This window comes from Euprymna scolopes, chromosome 18 (assembly GCF_053919585.1).
Source record: "Euprymna scolopes isolate OS-2025 chromosome 18, ASM5391958v1, whole genome shotgun sequence".
Lineage (NCBI taxonomy): Eukaryota > Metazoa > Mollusca > Cephalopoda > Sepiida > Sepiolidae > Euprymna > Euprymna scolopes.
Window position 1 is genome coordinate 112,029,139 of NC_136499.1, and position 24,753 is coordinate 112,053,891.

General features: G+C 35.4%; 1 protein-coding gene across 2 annotated transcripts in view; it reads right to left on the reverse strand.

Annotated features, from left to right (window-relative positions):
* LOC145297768 (ecto-NOX disulfide-thiol exchanger 1-like) overlaps window positions 1–18,420 on the reverse strand; it is a 70,360-nt gene extending 51,940 nt beyond the window's left edge. For both annotated transcript variants that reach the window (XM_080144013.1, XM_080144011.1), the window contains exons 1-3: window positions 18,256–18,420; window positions 7,128–7,294; window positions 3,874–3,973 (exon numbers count right to left, since the gene is read on the reverse strand). In XM_080144013.1, coding sequence (XP_080000139.1) covers window positions 3,874–3,973; window positions 7,128–7,294; window positions 18,256–18,271 — 283 coding nt within the window. In that variant the 5' untranslated portion in view covers window positions 18,272–18,420. The remainder of the gene's footprint in view (window positions 1–3,873; window positions 3,974–7,127; window positions 7,295–18,255) is intronic.
* Window positions 18,421–24,753: the final 6,333 nt, after the last annotated feature.

Here is a 24,753-nt window from a genome sequence, read left to right on the forward strand (position 1 = left end):
CACGAGGGCAGAGTTAGACACCAGCGTCGTTTTTTAATGTGGAGAAAGGAACGAAAATAAAAATTATCTCAGTCGTGAAGAACTTCTCCTCCACTAACTGAGAACAAAACATTTGTGTAATATCAGAACAGATTCTACATTTTGATCTTGGCCCGACGGCTAAGACAATCCGTTTTATATTCAACCCGGATGCCAAAATCGTAATACCGATGTTTGTTAAGTTAGATTTGCTTTTTGTATTTTTCAGACAATTGTTCTCATCTCATAATTCTTTGTATCGCATGTTGGTTAATTATTAAAGTTAAGAATCAATCAAATAATATAAATACTAGTTTACCCAATACTTAAAAAATACTAGAGATCAGTCTTCTGCAAGTGGAACTTGTATAAATTATTGCAAAGCTATTCAGTTGATGCCTAAAAGAGAAATGCTTCCCTATCACCTTGGAAAACCTCATTAGCTTTCCCAATGTTTAAAAAATACTGAAGACCAGTCTTCTGCAAGCGGAACAAGCACCAAAGCTGTTCAACTGATGCCTATTTTTTTTTTTTTTTTTTTTACATAGGCATCACCACTTATCAAGGCCAAGAGGTCACTCGAGGATAAGGGTTAAAGAGTGTACAGTAAAAATTGGACAATATAGTAATTGTTAGTAATGGAAATTCGGTAAATTTGTTAACTTATATGGAATGGCTCATCAAAAACTTGTTTACGTTAGACTTGAAGACAACCATATTGTAGTCAGCTGGAAAGCAGGAAAACGGAAGATAATTCCATAGGTGTGCAGTTCTAAGAAAGAAGCTTTGCTCATGGAATCTACATTTAGGTTTAGGCACAGATAAAGAGTGGGGGAAATTAGTGATAGTGTTTTCTGCTAGATGAGTGTTTCTTGTGAAAGTTTGGCGAGGGGGGGGGACCATAGATTGCCTAAAATAAAAATGCCTCCCAACGCTTTGGAAAACCTCATTAGTTTACCCAATATTTAAAAATAGTGGAGACCAGTCCTCTGCATCTAAGTATAGACCAATTAAGTGTAAGTTGTTTGAATCTGTGTTAAATAAAGAAATTGTCAACCATCTCAGTAAAAACAACCTACTCGGTGACAAGCAATATTGTTTCCGTCCGGTGAGATCTACAGCGGATGTACTGATTGTAATTTTACATAGGATCAGTTAATCTATGAAAGTTTGTTTTTTTTCTTTTGCATGGGAGTAGAGGGGGGTAAATGGATAAATACATAAAGCCGAGGGGGGAGGTCAATGATGGAGGAAAGATTGAGAATGGCTACTCTAAATCCTTACTGAAAATAAAAGCAAAGTAAAAGATACAATCAAAGAGGAATAACTCTTGGCAGTTATGATCCAAGAAAGACAACTCTAACAACATGTATAATTTCAACATCACCCAATCTGGTTGGTTGTTTTTGTTTTACGGCACATCAACCGGTTTCGGGTTATTTAATGTCGAATCCAAAGATTTTGAAGAAAATTTTTTTAATAGAATATATTTTTTGTTTTCAAGTCGGTTTCTATTTAACCCATAGTTGGGACTCTAACAGGTACTACCAGTCTGGGTCAGAGTGGACCTGAGAGCAATGGCAATTAAAGGGTGGCTCCACACTCCCCAAAGCCCACAAGCTGAGGCTGAGGCCTCACCACTGGATATAGTTTAAGGTCATATCCAGGACCTCACCCAATCTGAGAACTGAACCAAATCCTGTTTAGATATAAGGGTTGTATGAGGTGCCTTCAATAAGTTTCCAGACTTTTTCGTACATTTGCATTTAAAATTGTCGTAGACTTGAAAATTCAGTTCTTATGAGATGATTGACCAATTTTTATGATTTCAGGTTCAAATGAACAGCTACAGCAGGAATTGGAATACACCTTACTAAAGCCTGATTTTCACAAATGCAATCTGAACATGAGAACATTTTAGAAGAACGATATACAATAAAATTCTGTTTTAAAGTTGGAAAAAATGCCACAGAAACGTATGGGATGCTTCAGGCTGCTTTTGGACTATCTTGCATGAATTGAGCAATAGTTTTTTAGTGGCATAAGAGATTCAAGGAAGGCAGGGAGTCTGTGAGAGATGATGAGAGATGAGAAGTAAGGAAGTCAGAACACCAGAGTTGATTGGCCAAATAAAGAATTTCATGGATAAGGACCGTCGTGTGTCCATAGAGACAATAAGTGCACGGTTTGATGTCAGTGTGGGAACTGGTACACAATTATATGCAAGGAACTGACGATGCGGAAGATTTGTGTGAAGCTTGTCACAAGGGTGTCCATAAGAAGATCAGAAGAGAGACATTGTCATGACAGATTATTTGACCAAGATGGGCATCAAGACTGTTCCTAACCCTCCCTATAGTACAGACCTTGCTCCCTTTTTTTAAAAAATATTTCCCAAGTTGAAGGAAAACCTTAGAGGCAGTCGTAATGAGACAATGAGAAAAAACAGGCTGTGACGAGGGTCATTAACACGCTCACACAAGAGGACTTCCATGGAGCCTTCCAGAAGTTGTTGGAATGGTACAACATGAACACATATCCAAGGAAATGGCAGAAACACTAGAGGATGACCTCCAATCCGTAGTGGAATGGGGACAAAAATGGTTGGTCACATTCAATGCTGCTAAGACTAAGCTTGTTTCCTTCAATAACTACAAGAAACCTTCTCTACCATCAATAGCAATGGCCAAGAACACATTGCCTGAAAGTACTTCTTTTAAACTCCTCGGCCTAACGTTTACAGGGAATATGAACTGGAATAGATACATTGAGAGCATTGCTAAGGCTGCTGCAAGGAAGGTTGGCTCCCTCTACTGTGCTAGAAAACTACTTATGCCTGACAGTATCCTATACCTCTACAAGGCAACCATTCGCTCATGTATGGAGTACTGTTGTCACATTTGGGCTGGTACATCTGCTGCTTGTCTCTCGTTCCTGGACAGGGTTCAAAAGAGAGTCACCGACCTGATAGGTCCTGAACTGTCATCTAGGCTTCAGCCTCTGTCCCATCGACGAGATGTTGCATCCCTCTGCCTGTTCTACAAATACTTTAATGGTGAATGCTCTGACGAACTGCAAACACTTGTACCTCCCCGACGTAACTACCCCTGACAAACACGACAAGCTACTAAATCTCATCCCTTTACAGTAGAGATCCCTAGGTGCAAGAAAGCCTTTTGCTCCAATAATTTCTTCCCCAGAACTGCGGGTCTTTGGAACTCCCTTCCGGGATTCTGCTTTCCCAACTGCAATGATATGCAGAAGTTCAAGTGTAATGTTAACAAACATCTTTCTACTCATCTCCCTTCATAATGACCCCGCTAATTAAGTCCCTGATAGTAGCCCCTGCTTCAAAGTGGCACTGTGCCTTGTTTGGGGTGAAAATTGAATAAAAAAAAGAAACAAAAAAAAAAAAAACAAGTGCATTGCAGCCAGAGGAGATTACTTCGAAGGAGACTAGAGTTTCATGTGTGTACTATCAACAAAAGTGCCCATACGAAAAAAGTCTGACAACTTATTCAAAGCACTCTAACAACGGACAACTTTAACAACGTTGATAATTTTAGCATCATCCGCACTGAGGATTGAACCTTTAATCCTGTGTAGATATAAGGGTTATATTTGCAATTCTGTACAGTTTCGTGAGTTTGACAAGATGTAGCTGAACAAGGAGGTTACATCGGCCAAAACGTGAGAATAACATTCAAGATGAAAACAGAGATAGAGCAGAGAAAGACTAGCAATGTCTCTTTAGTTAAAAAAAAGGTTGTAGAAAATAGAAGCCATCGTACAGGCGCTAGTAACTATCTTGGTGGCCACTCGTTCATTAAGGTTATTCGTCAGAGATGTACTTACCAGATGGAGGAGGGTAGAGTACTGACGATGGGAAGGTCAACACTTCTTTCTGGACTCCAGTCATGGGTAGTGGACCTAGCATTGGATTCGTATTCCAAAACTTTGTTACAAACAAAAGAAAACAGAAATATACAATTTATACCTTATCCGACTATCATCTATGTATATATCTAATATATAAAAAGGGAAAATGTGTGTTAGTTTGTGTGTGTGTGTGTGTCTGTGTGTGTTTGTATGTCTACCAGAAACTTTTGACAGACGAATCGGACTATGACAAAATTGGTATCATTAGAAAGATCAATCTCTCGGAAGAAAAATATCTAAAAATTGGCCAAAAACATTAATTCTGTGCTGTTTCTTGCAAGGAGTGGAAACTTTTTGCATCAAAATTTTTGCAAGTCGTACACCTAGTAATCTTAACATGTTTAAAAGACGTTATTTCGACCCATCGTGACGTCATCAACTCGCCATGGGAAAAACGACTAATGCCTTTGCTTTTATCACTTCCCTTTCATCTTTTGCGTTACAGGTTTGAGCCTGGTTACTGCGGCTACTTTTTTTTTTTGCGCTTGCACGGGTACTCGCTGCTATTTTAACTGAAACAATTTATTTATTTTCTTTTTTAGGGAGTTGATTGCTCAATAGCCTTGGTATACCACCTCTCTGCTCCCAGGCAACGCTGGGTAGCCAGGCTAGTATATCTATAAAAGCGAGAATGTGCATGTGTATGAGGACGCTTCTCAACCTATATACTCAATGAAGTTTTGATCTACAGACTTGAAATTTGCTATATAGCATATTCAGACATGTGGAAAACTTTTGGATCGGTTTTCATCCAGAAAAAAAAAGGGTTGCTAAGGGGTCAAAATTTAAAAATTGGTATGTGGAGAGGTGGGGGTGGGGGGTTCATTGAATTTTTTTCTATGTTTATCAAGTGTTTCACGAATGCACATGCACGAATGGTTCACATGACAGATTACTTATGTTAAGAATAAGTAGGTTTGAAAACACTTTTTAAAGATCGTGTCAAGCTGGCCTAATGCTTATCATACTTGACTTACTGTCTTTAGGTTTTGGTTTCGATTTCAGCTTGAGTATTTTTTATTTTTTTCTTACAAAAAAGGGGGAAAAAAAACAATAATCGCACTTTTTTTTTTTTTTTTTTTAAATTAAAAAATTTTTTTTTCTTTTTTTTTTTAATTACATTTTCATCCCAAACAAGGCACATTGCCACTTTGGTATAGGGGGCTACTATCAGGGGCAACAACTACTGGAGTACTATGTTGGGATTTGGGCAGCAAGATGTCGGTTCACGTTACACTTGAACTTCTGCATGTCAGTACAGTTGGGGGAAGCGGTGGCCTGGAATGGAATGGAATTCCAGAGTTTAGCGGTTCTGGGGAAGAAACTACTGGAGTAGAAAGATCTTTTACATATAGGGATCACTACTGTGTAGGGGTGGGATTTAGCTGCCTGTCGGGTTTGTCGAGGGTATCTACGTCGTGGGGGCACAAGTGTCTGCAGTTCGCCAAAGCATTCACCATTATTAAAATACTTGTAGAACAGGCAGAGGGATGCAACATTACGTCGATGGGACAGAGGCTGAAGCTTAGATGCCAGTTCCGGGCCTATCAGATTTGCGACTCTCTTTTGAACCTTGTTTAGGAGTGAGAGACTAGTAGCTGATGCACCAGCCCAAATGTGACAGCAATACTCCATACATGGGCGAATGGTTGCCTTATAGAGGTACAGGATACTTTCGGGTGTTAGTAGTTTTCTAGCACAGTAGAGAGAGCCCACCTTCTTTGCAGCAGCCCTGGCAACGCTTTCAATGTAATTACATATCTCAGTTTCTGTATGAATTAAAATATAATATTTATGTGTATTTTACATGCTAGTTTTCATATAATGACAGCTTTCATTCAAGTGAAAATTTTCTTTATTTTAGAGGGAATGTTCATTAAAAAAGCTGCCAAATTTTATGATGCATGTACCCATCATAGAACAAAGATGTCATATTCCAAAATTCACATAAATGCATTAAGTAGTTTTTTTTTTAAATTAAGAAAATTAAATTTTATTATTTTTAGAGATTATTTTTTTTAGCAGCCATTATTCATAAATAAGGGGAGATAACTATTGAGATCAAAACCAGCCTTGTATTGAATACAATTTACTATTCAAATTGCTAAAAATTGTGTTATTTTCTACTAAAAAAAAATACTTGATCAATTTACATGATTTTTGGAGTATGACATTCTGTGACAAGCACACACACACACACACATATATATATATATATATATATATATATTGATATATATATATTGAGAAGAAAAAAATGCTTGGACCCTACATTCATACCTTCGACGTATATACAAAAAAAGATAATACGAAAAATTGAAAAAAATAAAAAAATGTATTAAAAAAAAGCTTTCTTTTGTCTTTAACAATGTCTGTTTAAATGAAAAAAATGTTGCCTAAATATGCGCAATATATAAAGTAGTAGCATTCGTGTGTGTGTGTGTGTATACAACTTTCCTACAGCCCACACCACTAGACCGATCATGCCCAAACCTAGCATGATGATGGACACCCCTCCCCCCCTCTAGGGATGGTACACACAATTTTCCAAGTAAAAAGTAAAAGTAAAATGACAACACCGACTTTGAAAACATTCAGATTATATGCACACACACACATACACACACACATATTAGAAATGGAAAATATCAAAGTGTAGTATCTGTTCTTCAGATGCTGCACTTCTATTTCTTGTTCTCTTTCTGTGGAGGAGAAATCCTTCACGACTGAGACAATTTTTATTTTTGTACCTTTTCTCCACGTTAAAAAACGACCCTGGTGTCTAACTCTGTCCCGTGGGGAGGCATAGTAAATAGGTACAATTGGAAAAAATGTAATAAAAGTAAAAATAAATTAATAAAAAAAATAAAAATTTCCTCATACATTTTGTTCGATTGTTTTTGTTGACTGGTGTTTTAGTTGTTCCTTTCTTTTTACCATATAATACAAATCCAGTATATATAATATGACTGCATTTTTTTAAACCATTGATCATATTTGCCCGTGGAAATGTTATCCTTGGTAGTTTTATCTCATCCATTTGCGCAATTGCTGGGATATCGTCGGGCACTGTGGTTTGCGTGAATAAATAAATAAATCATTGCCTCCTTAATATCGCAAATTATTCAACATTTTAAACCTTAAGAAAAAAGAAAAATCAAAACACTCACCAGGTTAAATCCAGTTTCACTCATCAGTTTAGATGAGCCCATCATATTCATGGAGTTCTGAGGGAAGCACATTTGAGAGTTATTTGAAAATAAGGGCCTGTTTCTCATCATGTAACCATGGGAAGACATTTGAAGTGTGCCAAAAGGGTTTGTACGTGAATGAAATTCTTGAAAAGACAGAAAGACAAAATCGGAACTGAAGATGTTGCACAAGATTAATAGTTGCAAAAAAAAAAAAAAAAAAAAAAAAAGACAGCTTTAAAATGGTGCTTACCTCTCTTCCATTGCAGGAAGATGTGACACAAGGTTTGAAAGTGCAGATGAAAAGTCAATGCATTCTAGGCCACAAAAATGCATAATAAGCAACTCTGTTGGTATTCTGTAGTAGGGGTGCCTCAGGCGATTAGCAATAAAGTAACCTCTTTTCAAATATATATACACAGAAATGATCCAAAGTTCATCCAATTACAAACAATAATTATAATAATTTTGTATGTTCTAATATGGAAGAGATATAACTCTTCTATATTAGAACATACAAAATTATTATAATTATTGTTTGTAATTAGATGAAATTTGGATTTCTTTCCTTAAAACCTGTCATTAAAAAAATAGAAAATGTCCGACTGTCGTCTCTATAATTTTTCCCTAAAATATTGATCTGCCACATCTTCTGCTAAATCATTTGTCATAATTTTTGCCATTTATATTAATTTCTACATGATATGTTAGTACATAATAGTGTTTTCACCTGAAATGCATTTGTTTGAAAACTTGTTATACTGCATAAACAGCTTTTTTAATAGGATTTTGAAAGTTACTATTTTTTTTCAATAAGATTTTTAAAGTTACTATTTTTTTCAATGAGATTTTGAAAGTTATTTTTGCCAATGGCATTTAAATATTACTATTTTTTAATGGATTTTTCAATAAGATTTTGTAAGTTATTTTTTAATAGGATTTTCTTTTTCATCTTTTTGGGTTAATAGGATTTTGAAAGTTATTTTTTAATGGGATTTTGAAAGTTATTTTTTTCAATATGATTTTAAAAGGTTTTTTTTTAAATAGGATTTTGAAAGGTATTTTTTAAATAGGATTTTGAAAGGTATTTTTTAAATAGGATTTTGAAAGTTATTTTTTTTCAATAGGATTTTGAAAGTTATTTTTTTCAATAGGATTTTGAAAGTTATTTTTTTCAATATGAGTTTAAAAGTTATTTTTAATAGAATTTTGAAATTTATTTTTAATAGAATTTTGACAGTTATTTTTAATAGGATTTTAAAAGTTATTTTTTCAATAAGATTTTGAAAGTGGATTATATCACTGCAAGGAGGCATGTGAAGCTTCCTCCTGATGCACTGTAGTGAATCACTGACTAGAGAATCCAATCAACCGATTTGATTAAAAAATGGGTGATTTTATTGATGTTGAAGACAATACAAGTATTGAAAGTGTGAAACATTAGTTTATACCCATTCATTACTGAGCAACGCCAGACCTCTCACCTAGTTAGCTCTAAATAGTTTCTGAAACTGCCAATGTTTTTTAGACTTGCACTTAGAATGAAAATTTTCAGTACAGAAAATGCAGAAAAGTCTTTACGAATTAAGAGCCGTGAGTTTCAGAGGTTACGAAAATCATGATGAAAACTTCTCTGTTCAATTAAATAAATTATAATTCATTGATAGTTACTTATAAGAATCAATGTTCATTTGATTTTGTATTAGAATTGGAGTTTAGTGAAAAAGATTGGAATTTCAATAAATAAAGTTTATAGATTTGCATATAATAATGTGATGAGTAGTGTGTGTCTTTGTGTTCGTCAATGTTTGTGCGCACGAGTGGAGAGACATGTTGCGCACCCACAGCGAGGTGCCCAAAGACACCGATCCACAAACTCGGATCAACTGGGTTCCATTGGTTTATTAAAGAAAATTCTGGCTTTTAAAGTGTTTGGGTAGCTTCCAGAAGGACCATTTCAAATAAATTTTAAAAGTTTTCTGATTGGTCCAAAATATAATTATTTTTTTTATTTAGGATAGTGTATGCAGAGATGATATGCGTACAGACGCATTTTTAGGATTTTGATTTTATACGACATCGACAAGACGTTTTGAATTCTGATGTCACAGAACAGAATGTGTAGATGCAGCTAAAAAACACCACTTACAACATAAAGTTCATGCAAATTACACACTATCAAGCGTTTTTGGTTGCGAACACCGTTTTCTATACTAACAAAGTCCTTTTTGCCTGGTATTTGGCGGCTGTATTCATCAGTCTTATACATTTATATTATCACGTTGACTGTCTCCAGGAAAAAAACAAATCGAGTTAGATTTTGACAAAATACTATTTGTCAGTTCCCTGGCAGTTCGAACAACATACTCAAACACCTTGAAGAATTTGGAGTTGTATTCACGAATCCAGAATTCAGGAGAAAGTGTCATGATTTGGATTTGATCAGGAGTTGAAGTGCTCTTTAACTTCTCTTTCATCAGATAATATAATCAATCCAATTCTGCTGCTTTTTCTTTAATGTCTGTTTCACTGGGCATTAATTCTGCACAGTCAGTTCACCAACGCTAACTTTATCACCATGGACATGTCACTTTTGAATGTTTCAACAGTTTGTTCTAACTTCCTTTTGATGCTATGAACACGGCTATGAGAAGCAACACTGTACAGAACTACAGGGGAAACATCCATGGATACGAGTCTTGCATTCAAGGTTTTTGTGAAGTTTTCACAGAACTCACAGGTTCATAGTCTGAATCCATTGTGTCACCAACAGTCAGACTCACATATTTTTTTGTGCACTGACAACAAAGTGATCTGGTGTTACATTATACCCTCTTGCCTCCAGATTTTTGCCATCTGCAAAGATATTGGTCGTTTAGCTAAGCAAACAATATTTTGGAAATATTGTTTGTGATGGAAGCAAATGGTTGATAATTCACCTTCAGTTTCCTTCAGTCCAACTCTCTACAACAATGTCTCAATAATTCCTTGCTCCAAGTCTGATAGATTCTCAAGTCCCTTGGCCCGATTACAATGAAACTTGTGACACTCAAATTGAGTTGACACCAATGAAGCAAGCCTCGTAAGTAATCCTAGAATATCAATGGACAAAGCCTCGCAAGTAATCCAGTTTTCTGAAGAAAGGTAAAAAAGAAAATAAGGACCTAGTTGCACTACATTTTGCTTACATGCTTTTTTTTAATAAGAAACATGAGTTGGCCTCCTAGTACAAGAAGTTTCTTAATTTCTGATACATAGTTCCAAAAGTGTCTTAATTAGTTTCCTGATCAAATTTGTCAAGAACTCTGGAAATGTAGTTTAAGGATATTCGTAAGGTATTTTGTAAGGTAAAGTGTAGGTGTGAATATTTGGGGCTTCCTCATACAAATATGTCATTTTCACTTTTGGTACTCATGCACTTATTGATCTGTGCTGAAATAATAACGTTATTATCTAAAAAGCCATTCTTAACATGGGGAGGGGAGGGTGTTTTGTACCTATTCTGTACTTTAACAATACAATTGAATAAAAAAAGATATCATAAAACTTTAATTAAACTTGGAAATATGATTTTAAAAAATAACGCGGATCACTCTTTGCATTAGCACCTCACTTTTTTACGGGAGCCAATACGGTAATGTAGGATTGGTTTCTTAACCTTCACAAAACCATGTTTTTTCCGGAGTGCACTGGACTTGGGGGGGGGGGGACTTAACCCAGAATTTAAGAATGTGTATAAACCCCACAAAACACAAGAAATTGAAACATTTTTATATCCTTTGCGTTCCTTAACCTTCTTAGGTCACATATCAACAAAAATTAGCCGTGCTCTGCATTTTGTTAATGTGCAGTGATTTCAAGAAGTATGTTCAAGAAATCTTGCGATTTTAAAAAAAATGCTGATTTTCAGGAAAACCGTTTTTTTTTTTTGTTAAGTTTTGCTACTATAATCAACAGTTTTATGCTTTCAGATAGATTCCACATAGTTTTGAGTATCCCATCATGAAAAGAAATAAAATTGTGTATTTTGATCATTTTAGGTCACTTTTATTATTTTGGAATTTCTGAAAAATTTGATAGGGGTTACTCTCAAGGACACCCCTGGAGAAAAATTATTTTGTAAATTTGATTTTTTGACACTTTATGATAGGTTAGAAATATTCAGGAAGCTATATAGAAAATCAGAGAGAAAAAAAATCACGTTTTCAGGAAAATATAAACAAAATTTTAAAAAGTTGCGTCAAAATGACCGCCCAAAGTCTTTAAAGGGTTAAAAAGTTTCTCGAGAAGTTTCTTAATCAAAATTATTGGCTTGAGATAGTACTAGAAGTTTCATAATATTTTTACCATCCTATTACTGGTTTCTTATAAAACGGCTTCTTATAAAAAGAAGCATACTTTTATCAAGCTTGGTGTTTCCAACCCTCATCAACTAATCTTGAAGATGGCTAGGTTGTTGAAATTGCTACCAGAACTTAACTGTTTCAGTATCTGGCTTACTTCCAAATTTATTCCAATATTAAGATGTGACATAAGTTTAACACATGTCTAAATTGATTATCACATCCAATAGGGGTAGGGAATATTTTTCATCATCAAAAATATACCTGACTTTCAACAGAAACTGCGAGTGAATGAAACAAGAAGTTTTAACTATTTTTGGTCCAAAGACAATTTATTGTGTCTAAAAAAATATATGAAAAAAGTAATGCGTTACCATGCCAGCCACACACTTTTTTTTATTTGATTTTGGGGCACATGTGAAAAAAATAAAAAAACCCTTAATATCTCTATAAAGCTTCATTTTTTTTTTTAGAAAATCTGATGCCATTTTTGGATTCCTTGGGTCAAAAATCTTACCTGGGTGAAGTTTCAGAGCCATATGATCTTTCAATCAGAAAATATTCAAAGAAATGATATTGCAAAATTGTCGCCCGGGCGTCACATTATGTGACAAACACCAAAACAAAAATGCTCTAAATCAGAAACGGCTTAGAGTTTTGTGCCCAAATTTTCAGGATTTCTTAGTTCCTATATTGTTTATCTTCAGTGCAAAGCCAGATCTGGGGATATCGGTTTAATAATCCCATTTTTCTGGATAATTGGCCATGGAATGACCCATGTCCGACTCATTGTTCACATTGACATGTCAACTTTTATCGGTTTTCGGGTATGCTGACAAGGTTAGGGGGAGGTTTATTCTGAAAGCCGTTCTTAACATGGGGAGGTTGAGGTGTTTATTTCTTGTAAACATACCCAAAAATCTATAAAAGTTGATATTTCTAATGTGAACGGTGAGTTGGACTTATGAAAAAAAAAATACCAAAACCCCACATTGACTTTTTTCGTTTAAAAATTAAATTATTTTGTTTTTGTTGATAAAATTTTATTTTTATGTATAAAATTTTTTTTTTTTTTTCATATACATAAAAAGTATGATTGTTGAATGTTATTCTTTCGATTACTTTCGTTTTTGGAGGGCACAATTAAAAAAAAAGCTCTCTAGTAGGTTCAAAAGAGTAGTGGTAGATGGGTAAAAATCAGAAGCTCACAATATTAATGCAGGAGTCCATCAGGAGTTCATCAGGGGTTCATCCTGGGCCCAACTCTCTTCCCGATCTACATTAATGATCTCCCAAATAACATCCTTACATCATTTGTAGACATTTATGCTGATGACATAGTACATAGTACATCTAAGACCATAAATGACCAAGTTCTCTCCGATTCTCTCTTCTCTGATTTTGAGCAGGTAGTACACTGGGGAAAGAAGTGGCTGGTTACTTTTAATGCATCTAAAACCAAGCTTTTATCTTTACATAATCAGCGTTCTGATCCCCATCTGACATCAATTGAAATGAATGGCTCTCATCTTGGGGAGGCCTCATTTTTTAACAAGCTTTTGGGCTTGACCTTTACTCCTGATCTTAAATGGAACATATACATTAAATCCATAGCCAAGGCCGCTGGAAAAATGGTGGGATCCTTCTATCGATTCAGTAGATATCTCACTGCTGATGCAATTCTCTACCTATATAAGAGCCAGGTACGTCCAAGGATGGAGTACTGTTACCATATCTGGGCAAGAGCTGCTAGAAAGGACTTATCCTGCCTTGATAAAGTGCAAAATAGACTTCGTAGCCTCATAGGGATGTCCTTTTCTCTTGCCTGCAACCTCTTTCTTACAGAAAAAATGTTGCAAGTTTGTCTCTGCTTTATCGTTAATTTCATGGCAAGTGCCTGACTGAGCTCCAATCTATGCCCCCCCCCTCGCCAAACTTTCACAAGAAACACTCGTCTAGCTGAAAACAATATCAATAATTCCCCCCACTCTTTATCTGTGCCTAAACCTAAACATAAATTCCATGAACAAAGTTTTTTTCTTAGAACTGCACACCTGTGGAACTGTCTTCTGTTTTCCTGCTTTCCCGCTGACTACAATATGGTTGTCTTCAAGTCCAATGTAAACAAGTTCTTGAGAATTTTTCATATTTACAACAAGTGTAAAACAGTCCATACTCCGCAAGTTTTACTAGTATGTCTTCGATTGGACAAGCTTGGTTTTAGATGCATTAAAAGTAACCAGCCACCTCTTTCCCCATTGTACCACTTCCTCGATCAGAGGAGAGAGAATCAGAGAACTTGGTCGTTTACGATCTTAGATGTGCTACCATGGATAGTAGTGTCATCATCATTAATGTCTACGAATGATGTAAGGATGTTATTTGGAAGATCATTAATATAGATCAGGAAGAGAGTTGGGGCCAGGATAAACCCCTGAGGGACTCCAGCATTAATACTGTGAGCTTCTGATTTCTGCCCATCAACCACTACTCTTATGAACCTATCAGAGAGAAATGATTTAATAACTGAGAAGACATTTCAACCTATATCGTAGCTGGAGATCTTGTGAAGTAGACCTTTATGTTATACTTTATCAAAGGTCTTTGATTTGTCAATAGCAATTGCCCGAGAAAGGAAGCCTCTGTCGAGATTCACTAATCCTATGAGATATAACTGTAAGCACATCTGCTGTAGATCTAGCAGAACGGAAACCATATTGCACGTCACTAAGAAGGTTTTTTTTGCTGAGATGGTTGACTACTTCTCTATTTAACACAGATTCCAGCAACTTACTCATGACACACAGATTTATTGGCCTGTACTGAGAGGGAAATGACAGATCACCTGAATTCTTAAATACAGGGCATACTGATGAGATTTTCCAAGGTGTTGGGAAGCATTTCTCCTTAAGACAACACTTAAATAACTTTGTAAGTATGGGCGCTTTTTGAGCACTATAATTGGAATGCTGTCAGGGCCAGTTGCTTTACTGGAATCCAGGTTTTTGATTAGCTTGGCAACATCACGTACAGATATTTGTATATCACATAGCATGTTTTCTGATACAGAAGGAAATACTGGGGGTTGGCGGCCTTGGTCGCAAAGGGTAGAATTAGCTGGAACGTTCTTGGCAAAGAGTTTGGTATTCATGCACTTATTGATCCATGCTGAAATAATAATGTTATTATTTAAAAAGCCATTCTTTAGATGGGGGGGGGTGTTTTGCACCTATTCTGTACTTTAATCTTACAATTGAATAAAAAACATATCATAAAACTTTAATTAAACTTGGAAATACGATTTAAAAAATAGCACGGATCAGTAAGTGCATTAGCACCAAGAGTTTGGCTTTGTCTGATGCTGACGAGATTACCTCAGGTCCATTGATGATAGTTGGGATAGAGCACATGCTTTTGTTCAGGATTCTGTTTGCTATTTGCCAAAACTGGTGGAAACCAAGCTGCTGCTCAGCTACTTTGGGCTTAATGAACTGAACATACAATTCTCTCGTATTCTTTATTATTTTTTTACAATGGTTGCTGGCAGTCCCGAAAGCAACTTTAGTCTCAGTACATCTATTACATTGGAAAAAGTGATTTCTGTGCGTGATGGCAGCAGAACATTCTGGAGAGAACCATGGCTGGCTGTTAGGTTTTTGCATGAACTTTTTCAAGGGTATGAAACGGTCTATACCAACAATTAACCATTCCATTAGGTCTGATACTATAGAGGACACATCTATTTTAAACATGGAATGCAAAGGTCGATCTGATATAAATGTACGGAAGCTATCGCAGTCAGCCTTAGTGTATCGATATACTGTATGATGGAGAGGTACGTCTGAGGACTTATTACATTTCATTTTTATCTTAACTGATACAACAGAGTGGTCAGAAGATACAAGTGGAGACAGAACGGAAGATGAACATAGCTCAGTGCAAGTTGTAAGAAAAAGGTCTAGGAGATTTGCATACTGGCCGTCAGTATAAGGGTGGGTTTGTGAACAAACTGAGTGAGTTCATAAGCAATAGAGAAATCGTAACAGAACCTCCTCTCATCACCTGTCTTGTTTGAGTGGGTTAACCATTCCACATTGTGATAAGCAGATAGGACGTAGTCAATTGTCTCGGATATGCTTTTAAAAATAGTAACGCTGTTGTGGGGGCGATAGAGAACAAATATAAACGCAGTAGTGTGAGCAAGTGCAACCCGGAAGCACATATAGGGTAAGTTAGGATCTTCTCTGGAGATGTCCCTACCGCATGGAAAGCCATCCTTAATATAGGCACATATTCCATGCCCATGGCGATCTTGGAGATCAGATTTAGATAGGCACCACCAAAAATGGCCGAAAAATCAAGTTGTTGTCGTTTTTTAAAACGAAATTACATTTATTAAAATCCATTATTTCTGAGTAACTTTTTTTTTCCAGAAAGATAAAACCCTGAATTTTATCATATAGAAAACAGAATAATGTAAAACTTTTTCTACTATTTTGAATTAAATTTTATATGTTAAATTTTCCCAAAAAGTTAACAATTGGCATTTTTTGTCTTGCACAAAAAACGTACGTAAATATTTAAAAAAAAAAAGAAAAGGTTTTTGAACCAATTAATTTATTTATTTGTTGTCTAAGATTTAAGATGATTTTCTATGAGAATATACAAAAATATTATAATATAAGTACCTGGATTTCAAATAATTCCACTTATTCATATAGGCAACCAGTTATTTCGCGTCGACCTAGAGTCCAGATCGACAATGTTTACATTTGTGTTTAATAAAAAGCAAACTATGGAAGACCAAACAGGCCAGAAAAAACCTATTTTTCAGTGACGAAAATTTCAATGTATTATTAACGCTGAGGCTGGCCAGTACCAGATGGGTGACCATTTGTATGAGTTTGGTTTTTAATGTGTATGTGTGTGGTGGCCAGGCTCCCCAAAATGGGGGGAGGCAATTTAAAGCAGAATAAAAAAAAAAATATTTCAGCGCGTTTGGTTCACTGTAGTCGAAAGGCGTCAAACGTTTTCAAACGGGATCGAAAAAATGCTATTTTTAACATAAAGGGCACAATATTTAGCGAATTTTTTTTTGTATCGATTCTTCAAAGCATGCCCTGTTTAATAATGGTCATGCATTATTCGGCTCGCTAAAAAAAAATTGTTGATTTATTTATCAAAGATTTTAAAATGGCTTTTTTCGTATAAATATTAAAAAATTTTTTTTTTTGTTTTGCTTAACTTAAATTAATTATTTTACTTAACATATTCACCGAATTTCACACTTCAAACCTCAAAAGCGGGATAATTAAACACAATCGAAGTTCTGATATTTAGACGTCAAAATAAGGTATGCAAATAATTTTTTTTTTTTAATCTATAATCCTGTCCCTTACAACAACACAATATGTTGTGTTCAGTTTCAGATGGTTATTTTAAGCATATTTGTACCCCCTCAAAACAAGGGGGGGGAGGTTGTAAGCAAAAAAAAGTATATATATAAATATCGTTTATGAAAAATAAGTACACTGTTATAAAGTTCATTCTTCTCTTAATAATCGCTGAAAATTTCGTATTGATCGGATAATTACCTAATTTTTGATAGATTTTTAAAAAGATGGTCCGTCAAAAAGTACTTACCTGCCCCCCCCCCCCGTTTTGGCGGTGCCTAGATTTAGAAGTTAAGTTAGTATCCTTTAATTATGAACTCATCTAGAGAAATAGTCAGTCCAATGCTGGTTTCGCTTATGAATAATAGGTCTGGTTTAGTCTCTTGTAATTAAGTTTGAACCTCTGGAAGGTTGGAACGTAGACCCCTGATGTTTTGCTTTAGCTGATAGTGATAGATTATTTTTCATTTTTATTTATTTATTTATTTTTTCACTAAAAATACAATAGTATTTCTATTCGATGAATTTTCGCCATTTTTCTTCGACATGACAATTAAGTAAGTATTGTTGTTTGGAGTTAAAAAAAAAAAATGATCAGCCGACTCTATCTTAGCAAGCTCCGATCTTTATCTTTTATTATCATTTTTTTTAGGGTGAATTCTGGACAAGCCTCAATGGCGTTTCTAAAATACTTTGAAACAACACAAAAAATAAACACCGGTCTTGAAGTTTTCGGGTTTGTATTACTGTACACATCGATTCGAAAAAGTTGTCAAAAAACAAATATATAACAAATAAATGTTATCAAGGGCAAGATAAGTTATTTTTCTACCTAACTGGATATATTTTTTTGTGTTTTTATTCAATGTAACATATTTATTCAGCTCGAAAAACATACAGTATTTACCGATGTATTCGAAAATTCAAGATGGCGTCTCACACCCTCTTTAACACCGTAAGTTTGGAAAAAGGTGTTATAAATAAAAAACTATACAAAATACTATTAAAAACCCGCCGAATATATGTCAACCTATGTCACGGTAACATATATTGAGCGAGTTTTTAACATATTTTATCCGGTTTTTTATTTATAATACCTTTTCCCAAACTTACCGTGTTAAAGAGAGAATCAGACGCCATCTTGAATTTTCCAATACATCGGTAAACACTATGGTTTTCGAGCTGAAAAAACATGTTAAATTGAATAAAAACACGAAAAATATATCCAATTTGGTAGAAAAGTAACTTATCTTGCCTTTGATAACATTTATTTGTTATATATTTGTTTTTTGACAACTTTTTCGAATCTATGTGTACAGTAAACCCAAGTTTTCTTGTTAAAAATATCGAGTTATAAATTCTTTTACATACCTTGTGAAGATGACATACGCTTTTTAATAATAAAAACGTTGCAAACAATGTTCTCGTTTTATTGTTCAATTTAATACGAACTTATTTTTTATTTAATTCATCAAAGAAAATAAACAAATGTTAGGAATCCATCGTAGCTAATAGCTGGAAGAATTACCGGTGTTAATTAAGAAACGTTCCTTATGAAATACTGTCAAGAGCAACTGAGCAGTTCAAAGCCTGAAAGATTAAAATTTAAGGAAATCCCCAGAAAACCGGTTAGATTTTTAACTTTTCGTATCTAATGTAAAAAGAAATATTACGAATATACATAATATTTCATGTTTTATACACATTTTTTAAAAAAATTTCAATGTTATTTAATGGTATTTGTTTTTGTTTTTTTAGTTTAGAATGTAGAGAAAAAAAAACAAGGGACATAATTCATGAACAATTGTGTGTGAGATACACACATGCAGTTTAAGAGTCGCTTTTTTCTTCTTTTTTTTTTAACATTTTGTCACTGTGCAGAGGGGAGATAACTCGTTTACTAAGAGATTCGTTCATTTTTTTTTCATCTCATAATTTAGGACGCTCGGTGCGACGATATTTTTATTAAAAAAAAAAAAAAAAAAGAAAGCTACAGCGATTTTTTTTGTTAATGTAAAAAAGTTGACGCTGTTTTAATATTCGTCACTGTGCAGATGGAGACACCTAAGAGATTCGTTCATTTTTTCATCTACTAATTTAGGACGTAACATTTTTTTTTTTTTTTTTGCAAAACATTTAAAAAAAGAAAGCTGCGGCGATTTTTTTTTTAATGTAACAAAGTTGATTACATTAATAATTCACAATGTCTTTACACGATTATTAAAAGAAAACCAACGAACTAACTATCCTTTCATTAGATGAAAACATTAAAAAAAAAAAAGAGAAAGAAAAGACCTCGGCAACTTTTTTTTTTTTAATTAGAAAGTAAATGTTATGGTAAGAGTTTTAAAACACTTGTGTTTTACTGTTTTACCTTTAAAAACTACCAAGAATGAAACTATATTAGAATAATTATCTTAGCTCGAATGTAAATTAATATTAAGCCGACTTTACAAACTGATAAAAGTTAATTATTGGATTTTAATTATAAAGGTGAAGCTCCATTATTCAAACTCGAGATAGATAACGACAAACTTCCACCCATTAATATGGGAGGGGAGATTATCATCAAAAGTGTCCTGAATTGATAACTTAGCACCGGACTTACTACTTAGATATAAATAAGTCACTTGTACCCATCCCCCCCCCCTTTTTTTTTAAATGAAGAGTAGATAATGCAGTGGATGTGTTATCGGCAGCTCCAGTAACTCTCGCTTCTCCTTTTTTGTCCCTCTGTCCTCATTCAATGAGTGATTTTTTTTGACAAAGGGTGAAGAAAAAGCTGCTTAAAGGTCGGTGTGAACAGTAGTCTGAGATGTCGGAAATTTTTCTGTCTCTATGTCTGTCCTTGTGGCCATGTCACTAGTAAGGGTGCTGGAGGTAAACGTTTTGTCTGGGCTGACGTTATCCGCCTGATAGTCAGAGACCCGAACCTTGGATTAACCACTAAGGAGGCTGTTCTATCAGCAGGCGCAAAGTACTGGGACTGCTGTATTGCCATTTGGTGAGTGGATCTGGACCATGCAGTAGTCTCTGGTGGGGCCTCTCGATGCCATACTAGTGGATAATTGTTACGGCTTTACCTTTTCGTGTGCTACAAAAAAAAAAAAGATTCCTGTCTTTTTCTCTCTTCCTTTCCCTCTCTGTACTGCTCTAACCAAATATGCCGACCTGTTCCACAAATCCCAAAACCTCAACATGAAATATCTCCAGAAAAAAAACTCGAATAAACCTAGAACCCCATCTTCCAACGTAGACCCCTACTACCAGGTCTCCTTCTCCAACATCAGGGGTCTACGTTCCAACCTTCCAGAGGTTGAAACACAATTACAGGAGACGAAACCGAACATATTATTTCTAAGTGAAACTGGAATAGGGCCGACCACTTCCCTAGATGAGTTCATAATTAACGGATACTCTAATTTAACAGCTAAATCTGACCCCCAAGATCGCCGTGGGCATGGAATATGTGCCTACATTAAAGATGGCTTCCCATGTGACAGGGATATCTCTAGAGAAGATCCTAACTTACCCTATATGTGCTTCCGGGTTGCACTTGCTAACACCACTGCATTTATATTTGCCCTCTATCAGCCCCACAGCAGCGGATTTACTTTCTTTAAGAGCATATCTGAGAAAATAGACCACATCCTGTCTGCACATCCCTCGGCTAACATCCACATCTCTGGTGACTTCAACGTCCATAATGTGGAATGGCTGACCCATTCAAATAAGACAAATGATAAGGGGAGGTTTTGTCATGATTTTGCCATTGCTTATGACCTCACTCAGATTGTTTGCGAACCCACCCGTGTGCCCAATACACCTGATCAATATGCAAACCTCCTTGACCTTTTCTCTCAACTTCCCCTGAGCTATATTCATGTTCCGTTCATTCTCCTCTAGGATCCTCCAACCACTCCGTTGTATCAGTTAAGATAAAAACGAAATGTAATGTCCCCAGACGTACCCCTCCACCGTACTGTATACCGATACTCTGTGGCTGACTGGGATAGCTTCCGTACATTCATATCTGATTTACCTCTGCACTCCATGTTTAAAAAGGAAGTGTCCTCTATAGTATCAGATCTGACCCAATGGTTAATTGTAGGCATAGACCAATTCATACCATCTAAAAAATTCCAACAAAAACCTAACAGCCAGCCATGGTTCTCCCCAGAATGTGCTGCTGCTATCGCGCACAGAAACCACTTTTTCCATAGCTACCAACGTAATAGATGCACTGAGACTAAAGCTGCTTTCAGGACTGCCAGCAACCACTGTAAAAGAGTAATAAAAAATGCAAGAGAGCTATATGCCCAGTCTGTTAAATCCAAGGTAGCTGATCAGCGGTTTGGTTCCCACCAGTTTTGGCAAATAACAAATAGGATCCTGAACAGAAATGTGCATTCTATCCCAACCATTATCAATGGACCAGAGATCATCTCGTCAGCGTCAAACAAGGCCAAGCTATTTGCAAAGAACTTTGCAGCTAATTCTACCGTATGCGACGAAGGCATCAACTCCCCATATTTCCTCCTATAACGCAGAACACGCTAGGTAACATACAAATATCCGTGCATGAGGTCGCCAAGCTAATAAAGAACCTAGATTCCAGTAAAGCAACTGGCCCTGAGGGCATCCCAATTATAGTGTTAAAAAAGCTTCAACCAGAACTTGCTCCCATACTTACGAAACTATTTAAGCGCTGCCTTAAGGAGAAGTACTTTCCGACTCCCTGAAAGACCTCATCAGTTTGCCCTGTATTTAAGAATTCAGGTCATAAGTCATCTCCCTCTCAGTACAGGCCAATAAGTCTCCTGTGTGTTATGAGTAAGTTGCTGAAATCCATATTAAATAGAGAAATAATCAACCACCTCCGCAGAAACAACCTTCTTAGTGACACACAATATGGTTTCCACTCTGCAAGATCTACCGCAGATGTGCTGACGGTTATATCTCACAGGATTAGTAAATCTCTTGACAAAGGCTTCCTTTCTAGGGCAATTGCTCTTGACATATCAAAAACCTTCGACAAGGTATGGCATAAAGGCATACTTCACAAGATTTCCAGCTACGGTATAACTGGAAATGTTTTCTCAATCATTAAATCATTTCTCTTCGATAGGCTCATAAGAGTAATGGTCGATGGACAAAAATCAGAGGCCTCCAGTATTAATGCTGGAGTCTCTCAGGGGTCAATCCTGGGCCCAACTCTCTTCCTGATCTACATCAATGACCTCCCTAAACACATACTTAAATCATTCGTTCACATCTATGCTGATGACATGACCATCTACGGCAACACATCAAAGGCTGTAAATGACAAAGTTCTCTCTGATTCTCTCTCCTCTAATCTTGAGCGCGTGGTTCAGTGGGGGAAGACGGCCAAAAATTGGCCAAAAACATCAATTTCTACAGAGAGGGGTCAGCAAAAACCATCTCATGACAAATTCGCTTCTATGCATGCGTCTATCGACGTCGGAACATGATTTACTTTAAATATTAAAAGGACAGAAACAATTTCGTCGACGTTGTCTTAGCTCAGTTGCTTAGAGGGCAGCCTCATCATCTAAAGTTTTTGGGTTCGAATTGTGGTGTGAGATGTCTTTTTTTTTTTTCGATTTTTTAAATTTTAATATTGAAACAGGGTTATTTAAGCCATTTATCACGTTTTTTTTGGGGTGTGTGTGTTATTTTTCAGATTGTTTAACGAAGTTTTAACGTTCGTTTTTCTGTTTCGCGTTTTCTTTTTTTGTTTTTCCCATTTTTACATTTAACATCGTTCGTTTGCCTTGCGTTAGTTTTTTTTGTGTGTGTTTTTTTCGATATATTTACTTCGCTTATTCTTATGTTTTGATTAAAACCCACCCCCACCCCCGCCCGAGCACATACACCTCGAAACACCCGGGCAACGCCGGATACCCCCCCCCGCTAGTAAATAATAAATTGCAGTTTTTTTTTTCTTTAAATAAAAATGACAATTACTCTACAACTATCGTTGCATTTTCATTTTTTGTAAAGTTAAAAACTAGATGTCGATGTTATTAATATTATAAGTTTTGTTACCGTAAAAAAAAAAGTCGCCGCAGCTTTAAAAGTTTCATCCTTGTTTTTTTTTTTAATTTCATTCTTTGTATTTTTTAAAAAATTTCATTCTTTGTATTTTTTAAAAATTTCATTCTTGTTTTTTTTTTTTTAAATTTCATTCTTGTTTTTTTTTTTTTAAATTTCATTCTTTGTATTTTTTAAAAAATTTCATTCTTTGTATTTTTAAAAAAAATTTCATTCTTTGTATTTTTTAAGATTAAAGACTAATGTTTTAAAAACCTTACCACAACATTTGCTTTCTAATTAAAAAATAAAAAAAAGTAGTCGTAAAAAATGGAGAAAAAAGTTGCTGCAGCTTCTTTTTAAAATGTTTTCATTAAATGAAAATATCGTTGGTGCGTTGGTTTTTAGCATCGTAAATTATATGAAAACCGAAACAATTCTCTTAATTGTTGCGCAAAGACTACATTTTGTTATCAACTTTGTTGAATTAAAAAAAAAATTCGTCAAAGTTTTCTTTTTTTTTTTTAATGTTTTAATTTAATAAAATATGACTGCGTTGAGCGTCCTAAATTATAAGCTGAAAACATAAATGAATCTATTAGTAAACAAGAGTTGTCTCCCCATGCACAATGACAAATTGTAAAACAGTGCTTTTTTATTTATATACCGTACTTTGGGGTAATTGCACGAAATCCAGTGGTAATTGTGCCAACTAAAGAAAAGTGCTCTTTATATGCGTAGTTGCCGAAAGAGCACTTTTAGCTAGTTGGCGCAATTGCTTCGGACTTGGCGCAGTTACCCCAAAGTACGGTAGATGATATTTGTTGTATTTATTATTATTTTAAAAGCTCTGGTCCAATAGAGATAAACGACTTAAAACTTCTGAATTGCCTCCCTTTAACTATTAACCGTGAATGGTTTGATTAAAACTCGATGCAGGCAAAGTGAACATTTAGTCAGGTTCCTAATGGCACAATTTTAACTTTTGTAGGAACTTTTTGGAGATTTGCAAACCTATATATTTTTCGAAAGGTTTTTGTTTCAGGAATCAGAAAATCAATGTTTGCATTTGCCCAGATGCGTATATGGCGGCCATATTGGATTTACAAAATGGTGCCGTAAGATGTACGTTTTGTAATATCTCGGCTTCTAAATAAGCTAGAACACTGATTTGAACTGCTAAACCTACATTTTCAGGGTCCAGGAAGCCATGGTGGTAGTCGTAAAATTTTCCCAGATGTGTATATGGCAGCCATATTGGAATTTACAAAATGGCTGCCGTAAGATGTATGTTTTGTAATATCTCGGCCTCTAAATAAACTGGAACACTGATTTTTTTTTTTTTTTTTTTTTTTTTTTTTTACATAGGCATCACCACATTATCAAGGCCCAGAGGCCACTCAAGGATAAGGGTTAAAGAGTGTACAGTAGAAATTGGACAATATAGTAATCATTAGTAATGAAAATTTGGTAAATTTGATAACTTATATGGAACGGCTCATCAAAAACTTATTTACTTTAGACTTGAACACAACCATATTGTAGTCAGCCGGAAAGCAGGAAAACAGAAGACAATTCCACAGGCGTGCAGTTCTAAGAAAGAAGCTTTGTTCATGGAATCTACGTTTAGGTTTAGGCACAGATAAAGAGTGGGGGAAATTATTGATAGTGTTTACAGCTAGACGAGTGTTTCTTGTGAAAGTTTGGCGAGGGGGGACCATATGAAGCTCAGTTGAACACTTTCCATGAAAATAACGATACATCAGAGACAAACTCGTAACATCTCTTCTGTGAGATAGAGGTTGCAAGGAGGAG